A 12,389-nucleotide genomic window follows, 5' to 3' on the forward strand; every position below is an offset into this window, starting at 1 on the left:
GTGGCCTACAGGTGTGAAGGGGAGGTGATGTGACCTACAGGTGTAAAGGGGAGGTGATGTGACCTACAGGTGTAAAGGGGAGGTGATGTGACCTACAGGTGTGAAGGGGAGGTGATGTGACCTACAGGTGTGAAGGGGAGGTGATGTGACCTACAGGTGTGAAGGGGAGGTGATGTGATGTGACCTACAGGTGTGAAGGGGAGGTGATGTGACCTACAGGTGTAAAGGGGAGGTGATGTGATGTGACCTACAGGTGTGAAGGGGAGGTGATGTGATGTGACCTACAGGTGTGAAGGGGAGGTGATGTGACCTACAGGTGTGAAGGGGAGGTGATGTGATGTGACCTACAGGTGTGAAGGGGAGGTGATGTGACCTACAGGTGTGAAGGGGAGGTGATGTGGCCTACAGGTGTGAAGGGGAGGTGATGTGACCTACAGGTGTGAAGGGGAGGTGATGTGATGTGACCTACAGGTGTGAAGGGGAGGTGATGTGATGTGACCTACAGGTGTGAAGGGGAGGTGATGTGACCTACAGGTGTGAAGGGGAGGTGATGTGACCTACAGGTGTAAAGGGGAGGTGATGTGACCTACAGGTGTGAGGTGATGTGACCTACAGGTGTGAAGGGGAGGTGATGTGACCTACAGGTGTGAAGGGGAGGTGATGATGAACAAAGTGAAGTGGTTCAAGTGCTTTTAGCATCCTCAAAGTGAAACACCTGCCTTTCGAGTAATGGGAAACAGCTGATTGGTCGAAAATCACTTGCTGTGAGAGTGTAAGGTTCATTCAGTTCATGAAGTAGGTGGGAAACCCCCCTACCTTAACATGACTCCAGCCACTGCATGAACTGAATGAACCAAACCCTACCTGAATCTCTGAGGAACTGTGACCCACTTTAGCCTCAAGCCCTTTCTTCTTGGAAATCATGACATCAGTGGATAACCACCATTAAGCAGCATTTTTCAGCACTGATCTCCAATCAGCTCTCCAGGTGCCTGTCCATCTGTGTAACTTTAACTGAACCCAGACAGCTGTGCCTGAGTCAGCTGTGGGCTGCCTATCTGGGCGTCTCTGACCCCGTCTGTGTGGTCCGGCAGACAGAGACATGCCTGCCAGGTAGGCAGCCACCCAGCTGCAGGAGACCCCAGGTATCCCCAGCTATCTGATGAGCCAAGTCACGCTCCTGCCTCTGAAAACACACACCAGTCATGCACCTGTTCCTGTCTGTGTGCATGTGTGTCTGAGTGTGTCTGTGTGTGGTGGTGTTTGTGCGCTTCAATCACTACTCTTACCCCTTTTGTCTGTGGAGGAATTTTGGATGAGAAATAGCATCTCTGAGTGAGGTATGTGAGTTATTCAGCTTTTTTTCCACGCTCACAGGGATGCTATCACCAAAGGAAAACATGACCTGTTAAAATGAGACGATCCCAAACGCTGACATACTATCTCTATCTTAATCTTTACCGCTACCGACTGACTGTTTCTCCTCTGACAGACGCCACAGTAGAAGCAGTGCATCAGTGGCTTTCTCCTCCACTTCTCTAGTCTTCTTAAAGGTGTAAATACGAAACACACTTAGTGGCTCGGACCGAGGCCATAAATAATTCCAGCCAGTCAACACAGGAGCACGGAGGGAGGGGTGTCATTTGATTATTAATATTTGAGCTCAACAGCCAACCTTTTGCCAGAATCACAGACTCTACCTTTAAGGTATCTCCTTACTTCTCTCGTTCTCTTCTCTCTCCATCCCTCAGGGTGATATGGGGTATCCTGGCTACGATGGTCTTCCTGGAACAGTTGGTTTCCCAGGAATTGAAGGCTCCCACGGACCAATCGGCCCTAAGGTGTGTGTGTGTGTGTGTGTGTGTGTTTGATGGACTTCAAATGTTCTTAGTGTTTGAGCAAAGAATGTGTCTGTGCCCTTGTATTGTCCCCTGTACGGTTATGTTGGTGCCTAAATGGAGAGAAACGTGTAGAGGCGTGATCAGTACCAGTGATGCTAATCAATCTGCTGTTTTGGAAAACATGTGACTCTTACTGCTGGATTGCAGCTGTGATATTTGTTAGGCTGTGTTTACACTGCACTCATTGCACCTACCCAAACAATGTCTCCATCTAGTGGTGATAACTGGGAACCAAGGGATTTTTTTTTAGAATTGAGCCATGTTTGCCTTTCAGTGTAAACATAAGCCAAGAGAGAAAATGAATGTCATGTGATGTGCAGAGATGGCTGTTTTCTCTCTGGTAGTTTTCGATATTCAACCATTGAGTTTTGTTATGGATTTGTAAAGGCCCATTTCACCTATTGGAGGGATTACCCTTCTGAGCTTTCTTTTCTTCACAGGGGGAAAGGGGTTACCCTGGATTCCCTGGAACAAAAGGATCACGGGTATGGATTTCTGTTAGTGTGTTTGGTCTGTAACTTTGTGCACCTGTTTATGCTGTGCACCTTTGAATGTGTTTTCTTAATGTGCCTGTGTCTTGTATGCATTTCTGTGGTTTTCAGTAATAGTTATGGTGTTCCCGTATACACATGTGTGCATAGTCTGTGTATTTGTGTATGTATCGGCGTAGAACAAGTTTAGGTTTGTGTGTTTGCATGTGCTTATGATGAATTTACCATGCTGACCACAGGGCCTGTCAGGAAAGCCAGGATTCTCAGGACCACCAGGACAACCAGTGAGACACTTCATAATCTTGCTGTGTGCGTGTATGTGAGAGGATGTGACTGTGTTTGTGTGTGCCTGAGTCACAGTGTGTGCATGCATGCTTCTCATGCAATTGTGTGAATGGTGATCAATTAGATCCATCTGACATACAATTGCACCCTTGGCTCCATCATCTTTGTAGGGCATCCCTGGAAATGAGGGTCCAATGGGACTTCCTGGTATCGCAGGATGCAATGGCACCAAGGTAGCTCACGGTTAAGAAATACACATACAAATAACACACACAAAAACTAAAAAGCCTCTACAAAAATACGCCCCACAGTCTTAAGCGTAAACCTATTTTATGTCTGTTCTAACATGTCTTATTTAATGTCCAGGGTGACAGGGGGTTCCCAGGACCACCCGGACTGCCTGGAAGATATGGATACCAGGTAGGAGCCGCCCACCTGCCAGTCATCACCACACACATGACCAGTAGACTTGCTGACCTCAGACTCTTTCTCATTCTATGTTCATCCTCTCCTCTCTTTCTCATTCTGTGTTCATCCTCTCCTCTCTTTCTCATTCCGTGTTCATCCTCTCCTCTCTTTCTCATTCTGTGTTCATCCTCTCCTCTCTTTCTCATTCTGTGTTCATCCTCTCCTCTCTTTCTCACAGGGCCTTCCTGGGCTACCAGGACTGAAGGTTTGTGTTAGTCACATTCACAAATTCAACACCAATATGTGCACGTGTGTGTGGGTGCGTGTGTGTGTGTATGAGTGTGCGTGTATGTTTGTGCATGTGTGTGTGTGTAATGTATTTATTCTTCATCCACAGGGTGACACATACTACACTGACTACCCGCTGGATGTGAAGGGACGACGAGGCGATCCAGGAAGAGATGGAGAACCAGTGAGAATCACACACACACACACACAAACACACACACACACACACACACACACACACACACACACACACACACTCACACTCACTCACACACACACACACACACACACACACACACACACACACACACACACACACACACACACACACACACACACACACACACACACACACACAGGATCACACACCTTTGTATGTAATACCAGCACCTCTACACAGTATACAGACATCATATATCAGCTGTGTTAGTGTGTGTCTGACACACTTAACACTGATTAAAGGATGCCAGGATGTGATCCTAAAACTCCAAACTTAATGTTGGGGGTGTATAATACTATAATACTATACAATTATTTTAGGATATGTCAGCACTTTATTATTTGTTTTAAGATGAAGTGAGTATCTAATTGGTCATTTCAGGGCGAGTCAGGGTTGCCAGGACTACCAGGGGGTCCAGGACTAATGGGACTCATCGGAAACCCTGTGAGTTCTCTTTCTGTCCGTCTCTTAACGTGTCGTTTTTCCTCTGATTTATCACTACACCCCAGTAACTTGTATCTCTCCATGTCATTATCCTCTACCACCATGATATTTCTCTCTCTTCCTCTCTCAATCTTTCCATTGCTTTGCAGGGAAATTCTGGTTCATCAGGTCTACCTGGTGAGAAGGTAACTTGATTCTGAGTTTCTGTGTCCTAACTACTGGTCGGATGCATATCTTTGTGTGTGTGTGTGTGTGTGTAAACATGTCTATCTGACATGAATAATGTAATTTCCAGGGTCTGGAGGGTCGTAGCACTGGGACTCCTGGTCGGAAAGGTGAAAAGGTCAGTCCTGGCTCTTTCTGGCCACTTCTCACTCCTGACACAAAGCCTGTCACAGTTTGATTTAGGTCCCGTTCTGATTTTGTTGGTTGTTACCTTGCAGACAACAGGCACATAGAAATGTATTGGTGCTGAAAAGAGCATATACACCACTTGAGACCTTTGGCATTGTCGTGTCACGTTTAAGTGATATAAGTCGGTAGTCTGGTGCTCTATATTCTATATATCTGTCCCCCCCCAGGGTTATCGAGGACCACCTGGTACGCCTGGTGTGAAAGGCGTGAAGCTGTATGCTTCAGGGCCTAAAGAGTTAAAGGTAATCACACACACACACACACACACACACACACACACACACACACACACACACACACACACCAACACACACACACACACACACACACACACACACACACACACACACACACACACACACACACACAACAAACACACACACACACACACACACACACACACACACACACACACCCACACCCACACCCACACCCACACCCACCCACACACACACACACACACACACACACACACACACACACACACACACACGTATTCAGAAGTTCACAGCTTTGATTGTTCACAGGGAGAACCAGGCGATATTGGGCAGACTGGTTCTAACGGGTACCCTGTAAGTAAACCGTGACATAACCCACCTACACTTCTTTGTTGTTGTATCTCATCTCCACTGTAATAATAATATTAATACATTTTATGTTATATATTCAGGACACCCAAGTATGATTAAACACCTCTCTATGATTAAACACCTCTCTATGATTAAACACCGCTCTGTCATAACTCCTCTCTATGATTAAACACCTCTCTGTCATAACTCCTCTGTATGATTAAACACCTCTCTGTCATAACATCTCTGTATGATTAAACACCTCTCTGTTGGAACACCTACGCTCTCATCACACCTCTGCTGGCATTTTCTTCTCTTCTAACTGACTCTCTGACTCAGGCTCTCTTTTGTTTCGACAGCTCTCTGTAATTATAACACCACTTTTCGGTAATAACACCTCTATTCCATTCTTATATGCAACAAATCCCTTTGTCATAACATTTCCCTACTCTTATAACATCCCATGCCCGTTATAAAAGCACCTCTCCACTGTTACAAAAAAACATCCAATATTAAAGCGTATATTTTTTGTTATCATATCTCTTTGCTTTTATAAGATAATGTCCTACTCATATTACAGCCCTTCTCTTTTGTTTTGACATCCCCCTGTCTCCCTCCGGTCACAGTCTCACCCCTCTATACAGCAGCCTTCTATAACTTAAATAAATAACTTAATCAACTTAATAATGTGGTTTCCTGATTTATTTTGTTTGTTTGTTTATTTTGGAATCTATGGATTATTTCTGCCCTGACAGGGTCACCGAGGACAACCTGGATATAAGGGGGTTAAAGGAGACCTTGGAGAGCCTGGCGGTCCGGTACAAACACATAAAACACACACACACACACCATCAACACCACCAACACCACCACTACTACTACAGCCATTTATTCTCATTATTGAAACATACACATACCCACACATAATGATATACCCGTCTTGAGGACACTATATGGACCATATGCACACTCTCATATGACTTATTTTACAGGGAAAACCTGGGAAGGATGGTTCACGAGGATCCTCTGGTTTGCAGGTAAAGAAAAAATATAATTAGATTCTTTTGAGGTTTATTTGTGCATGTGTGTGTGTGTGTGTGAGAGAGAGAATGTTGGTACTGGTATGTATGTATGTATGTATGTATGTATGTATGTATGTATGTATGTATGTATGTATGTATGTGAATGGGAAGGATATTATGAGCGTGTGTGTATAACTGTAATCATGACTTCCTCATTTGTGTTTTCTCAGGGGGAGAAAGGCCCCACGGGCCCCCCTGGTCCTCCTGGCATTGATTCAATTGTGGTGAGTGACACATCCAATGGTATAACATCCACATACAAGACTTCCTATGCTGAGTTTATTATTTTTGCGTTTCAGAAAATCTCCATTGTCCCTCTTTTACCATGGTTGCCACATAGCCATATGGTGTTCCATATGTAATGTAATCATAAACATACTGATTACAACCATTTTCAAATGTGGTGAGGTCGTGTGTATATCTTTGTGTATTTGATATTGTTTCATTTGCGTGTGTGCATCTGCAGGGGGAAAAAGGTCATCAGGGTCCCCCTGGTCCCCCTGGAGACGTAAGTAACTTTTGTTTATTACATATCATAACATAACACACCAAGGGCTGAGGTTGGCCCAGTTCAAAATCAGATGATTTGAGATCATGTCATTTGAGATAATTTATGTCAATGTGAATGTGCATGCTTGTTTTTGCTTTCGTGTGCAATGACCTTAGTTGTATGATCTAAATCTAAGAACAGAAACTCCAAGCTGAACTGTAGAGACAAATTCGGTCTTAGGGCTTTGCTGTTCCCTTAACAGACTACAGGGTGAAATAAGGGTGCTGTGCTGAATGACTCATGACAAATTAAACGTTTGACTTATGCATGTTGAAACACACACTTTTAAATAGTTCAGCAGCAAAAGGTAAATAGTAAATAGACCATAGTGCAATCAATTAATGCCCATAATGTCACATTCAGTGTGGATGTGCACTGTGTGTATCAGACTCTGTGTGTGTGGTCTCCCACGAGCACTGCAATCATCCCTGGCCATCATTTATTTGTGCTTCAGGTGATCCAGATCAGCAATGGGGTCAAAGGAAGTCAAGGGATACCTGGACTCCCCGGCCCCCCGGGTCCTACTGGACCATCAGGTACAACCCAGCAACACCTTCACACATGGTCAGGCAAAAGCAGGATGCAAAGGGCTTTATAAAGGTGGCTTGGGAGGTCTGGGTGATATGGTCTTTGCTTAGGCAAATGTATTTATATTCCTGTCCAGTGGTGGCTGGTGCTAAGAAGCCAAAAAATAAATCTAAAAAACGTGACCCATGGAAATTAGCCTCAAGTTACCTGCTTGCCAAAAGGCGCCCTGGCGCCCTTCACCGAGAAAGTATACGTATTCACACAGAAATGAACCAAATACAATTTGGAACCAATTTTTAATGAATGCTTACACGACTACCAGGCGTATTGTATGAGTAAAATATTTGTATTTCATAATGATTTTGTATCTAATTAATTTGTTTAACATGGTGTCGCGCGAAAACCAGCTACTCTTTCACTATTCCACAACCAAGAGTCAAGAGGCTAAATGTGTAGATCTGAAGTTTATTGCAGTCAATAAGCCACAATAAGAAGATGCTCCATGGATGATTTCCCTTTATGAATGACTGGTCAGTCTTTTTAAAGGAACTTAGTTCCTCCCACTCTTTTGTGTTTGGCTGTTCTCCGAAGCCAATTAGAACTAACCCCATTCCCTAACTTTTTACTCAATCAAAACTTCTCTCTCTCTCTCTCTCTCTCTCTCTCTGTGTGTGTTTGGCACCACTCCCATTTCCTGGGATCCTTGTGGCGAAGTGAATTCATCGTGTTTACTTCTACTACCAACCCATACCTTTATTTTCTAATTATCCTTTCCATATCTATGTAGTACATCACTACCTATTTAAATAAGCCTTCCAGTACTAGAATATTAGTTTTATCACTACTCTTTAGCTCTCATTATAGATATTGCAAACATGAAATTATACCAGTTTTTCATCAATAACCTCTTATACATATGGTAACCAGAATCCTCCACCGAAACAGCCCTGTTGTCTGTCACAGAGGCCTTAAAAACAGCTAGAGCAGCAGCTCAATCCTCAGCTCTCGTCCTGCTTGACTTATCAGCTGCGTTTGATACAGTCAACCACCGCATCCTTCTGTCCATACTGTCAAGTATGGGCATTTCTGGCAAGGCGCACTCCTGGTTTGAATCGTACCTCACTGGGCGCTCGTTCAATGTGTCATGGCAAGGTCAGCTGTCTGTACCTCACCGCCTTACCACAGGGGTGCCCCAAGGCTCGGTGATGGGACCACTTCTCTTTGCCATTTACACCACTTTGCTGGGCCCTATCATCCGCTCGCATGGTTTTTCCTATCATTGCTATGCCGATGATACTCAACTGTTTCTGTCTTTCCCTCCTGAGGACACCACTGTCTCGGCGCGGATCTCGGACTGTCTTGCTGATATATCCACATGGATGAAAAACCACCACCTTCAGCTGAACCTAGCCAAAACGGAACTGATGGTCTTTCCAGCCAAACAGGCCATCCACCACAACATCAGCATCAATATTGACTCCTTGTCTCTTGTTCCATCCAAAACAGCAAGAAACCTCGGGGTCATGATTACTGCAACGCCCTCCTAACGGGCCTGCCGGCTTGCGTGGTGAAACCACTACAAATGATCCAGAACGCGGCGGCGCGTCTGGTGTTCAACCAACCGAAGAGGGCACACGTCACCCCGCTACTCATTGACCTCCACTGGCTGCCTGTAGCTGCTCGCATTAAGTTCAAGTCACTTATGCTTGCCTACAGAGTGCTTGATGGTTCTGCTCCCACCTACCTAAATGCTCTTGTAAGGGCAAATGTTACACCCAGGATGCTGCGCTCTTCTAGTGAGCGTCGTTTGGCACTGCCGTCTGTGCAAGTACGGCAGTCCAGACTTTTCTCATTTGTAGTTCCACGTTGGTGGAATGAACTACCCAGCACTACCAGAGCAGGGGCGTCCCTCTCTACCTTTAAGAAGCTTTTGAAGACCCAACTCTTCAGAGAGCACTTCCCCTCCTAACTGGCACTTCGACTAGTGCGTAACTTGCAATTACAGCAGTTACATTTCTGCACTTCTTTTTTCCTTTTTATTTCATTTTGTTATATTTCTTATGTAAAGTAGTATTTATTTATTGTTACACCAGGTTCTATTGCTCGTAGCTTGACTATTCTCTCCCTTGTACGTCACTTTGGACAAAAGCGTCTGCTATATGACGATGTAAATGTAATGTAAATGTAAATCCTTCATCAAAAACATTTCTTTCATACCTCCCCCCTTGCGCAATGACCCAAATCAGTCATTAACAAGGCTGCCATGCGGACGTCATGGCACCTTCACATTTCATTGGATTCATTCAGTTTTTCCTATAGACTAACTTCATCTTATATATATATATATATACTGTATGTATATATATATATATATTATCTAAAATTACTAAGTATGCCTGCAAAATAATTGCTGAACCCTGGATGGCAGGCAACCTCGGCTCACCTAGCTTGTCAAAACATAAAGGGCAATCCCCCCATCGTCACATTGCAATAACAAAGGGGCTTACAATGATGATTATGGCCTGGCTTGATTCAGTTCTCTGGACAATAGGAAGGGGCCAGCACCCCGCATTGACCAGCTGCCACTGTTCCTGCCATGTCATGTATGATCTCTCTAACTGGGTCTGGTGTTCAGTGCACAACTTTGTCCCCAAAGGACAGTGTTTGCTTGGAGGAGAAACGGGTACAGGGTGCATGTGCCCACCCATCATGGTTGCTCTGAAGGGGCATTACAAAGTCAATTTACAAAGTCCAGTGTGGACTTTGAATCCACACTCCATGCCTTTGTGTAATTGTATGATCTTGAATGTAAATGAATATCTCTCCGATTTCAGGTCCAATAGGATTTCCTGGAATGAAAGGTGAACAAGGTAAAAAAAGAAAAGAAAATGCTTACACGCACAGTCACATGCGTTCTTAAATATTCTCTCACATACAGTACATAAACACTGTCTCTTCCTTCTTCTCAAACACATACACCCGCTCTCCCTCCTTGCCAGATACACAAACACACACACACACACACACACACACACACACACACACACACACACACACACACACACACACACACACACATGAATATACTGTTCATATGCACATACATACACATACAATGCTCACACATTTGCTTTTGGTGGTTCTCCAGCGGAAAGTATCCCTGGGGCCGATGGTAAGCCTGGAGACAATGGCATCCCTGGTAAGAAAGGACAGAAGGGGGATCCTGGCCCCTCATTCCCAGGACCTGCTGGCTCCGACGGGCCCCCAGGAGAGAAGGGTCTACCAGGTTTCCCAGGGCCAAAAGGAAGACCAGGTAATATTTGTATATATTCATACATTTAAAGCAAGTACACACTGTACCCACATATAATAGTTTAAGAACATTTTATTTGGAGCTGGATTGAGCAGCTATCAGTTAAGTGGTTTACAGAGTGGCAGAGTAATGCTTACATAAACAGTTGCTGTGTTGAGGAGGGCCATTTGGATGCAAACACAGTAGAGCAATGGTCACTTCAGTTAAGCTGGAACTGAGTTGTCTTCTGTATTCTTGAGCAAATCTCCAGTGTACAACATCTGATAAAACTAGGTAAATTTGCCCATATGGCAGTCTTAAGGGGGAAAGCCAGTTTCTATGTAAATATTCAACACGCAAAAAACATCAGGGGGGTATTCCAAATAGATGGTTTAGTGATAAACCTGGGTAAGTTAACTTCTTAAAGAAGAGCCCTATGGCTTCATTAACTTACCCAGGTTTGACACTAAACCACCTACCTGGAATACCCTGCTGTTCGCAGACATGTGTATAGTGATAAACAGCTGAACTGAAAGTAAGTTAAACCTTAGAAACATGTCTGAAAGGCTATGCCTGTATTTGTTAACATCTAACATCTAACAGCAAAATGTTAGCTTATCTGGACAAGCTGTTTTATTGCATTTTAAAAGCAGAAGCTTTTGCATATAATGTAGTCTGGGACAGTCTGAGGGAACAAATTCAAGCAAAAACCTGTAGATCAAAACCCGCGGTTGTATGAAAATGGCCACACTCACACATAATGTGTGCAGTTTGTGATTGACACGCACTTACCTTTCAGAGTAATGTAAATTTTAGTTTTAATGGAAGTGAGTGGAGTTAAGTATTTAGCTGCTGTGTTTAGCTGAGTTCTTTCTGGCATCTCTGTCCTCTGCAGACATGACAATGGATAAAGGAAAGAAGGGACCTAGAGGAGTCAACGGCCTTCAGGGCCCACCAGGACCTACAGGCTTTATGGGACCGCAAGGTACACTCGGACAATATCTCTCTCTATATCTCTCCCTTCCACTCTATCGGCCCACTTACCTATCCATCCTAACTTTTTAGTCAGCTACCTTCTTGTTTCAGTTCATGGTATCAAATGATGATGTCATTAGCACTTCTCTGATCCTTTCCTGTCCCACCTACTCATTCCGCCCCCACCCCATTCTGTGTTCCCTCAGGTGACAAGGGAGACTTATGTTATCATTGCCCCAGGGGAAATGATCCAAAAGGAGCTCCCGGTCCAAAAGGAGCTCCAGGTCCACCTGGGCCCTCAGGTAAGATATAATACAAAGGAGGCAAATGCTTATACACGCAACCAAATCACCTAAATTATTTTCCTAATCTATGCTTTTGTGTGTGTCCTAATGTCTCGTACAACTGCAGGAGTGCCAGGATTCAAAGGAATAAAAGGCGATCTGGGCTTGAAAGGCTTGGCTGGCTCCACTGGTACTCAGGTGAGCTCACCTGTACACACTTGCTGCTCCCCTGCAGAGGATAGATGATACAAAAGCTTGCTGAAAACATAGATCTTCAAGATAGGATTGCAATCCTGTATCAAATCAAAGACGGTAAAACAACTCCGGGATGCTACAGTGCAGCAACCTATGCCACTTCACCACACCCATCTGGCTGATACAGGAACAGCGCTGCCTGAGGAGGAGCTAGATCCTCGTCTGAAGATGACACTGCATGGGATAAGATTAGCAGCAGGCCACAGTGAAGCGCTTCATCACCTCCATCATGAACACTCCGCTGTTGTCCAGGGCAATAGAAGAACAAATGAGAATAAACGCTCCTCGTACACTCAGTAATAACTGTTACAGCCGAGATGCTGACTGAGCCAGAGAGCAATGAGCCAGAACCCAACTGAAGCACCCACAGAAGTCCCAGGGGGCTCCTCTCAGTGCCAGCCCA

At 44.6% G+C, this 12,389-nt stretch overlaps 1 protein-coding gene across 1 annotated transcript; it reads left to right on the top strand.

Annotated features, from left to right (window-relative positions):
* The first annotated feature begins 2,632 nt into the window (after window positions 1–2,632).
* LOC105909277 (collagen alpha-2(VIII) chain-like) lies at window positions 2,633–6,618 on the top strand. Its single transcript, XM_042708792.1, has 12 exons — window positions 2,633–2,676; window positions 2,848–2,910; window positions 3,044–3,097; window positions 3,324–3,350; window positions 3,483–3,557; window positions 3,975–4,037; window positions 4,187–4,222; window positions 4,333–4,380; window positions 4,619–4,693; window positions 4,979–5,023; window positions 6,273–6,345; window positions 6,569–6,618. The coding sequence occupies exons 2-12, from the start codon at window positions 2,872–2,874 to the stop codon at window positions 6,616–6,618; spliced, it is 585 nt and encodes a 194-aa protein (XP_042564726.1). The 5' UTR covers window positions 2,633–2,676; window positions 2,848–2,871.
* The last annotated feature ends 5,771 nt before the right edge of the window (window positions 6,619–12,389 follow it).

The sequence above is a fragment of the Clupea harengus genome, chromosome 9, assembly GCF_900700415.2.
Source record: "Clupea harengus chromosome 9, Ch_v2.0.2, whole genome shotgun sequence".
Taxonomy (NCBI): Eukaryota; Metazoa; Chordata; class Actinopteri; order Clupeiformes; family Clupeidae; genus Clupea; species Clupea harengus.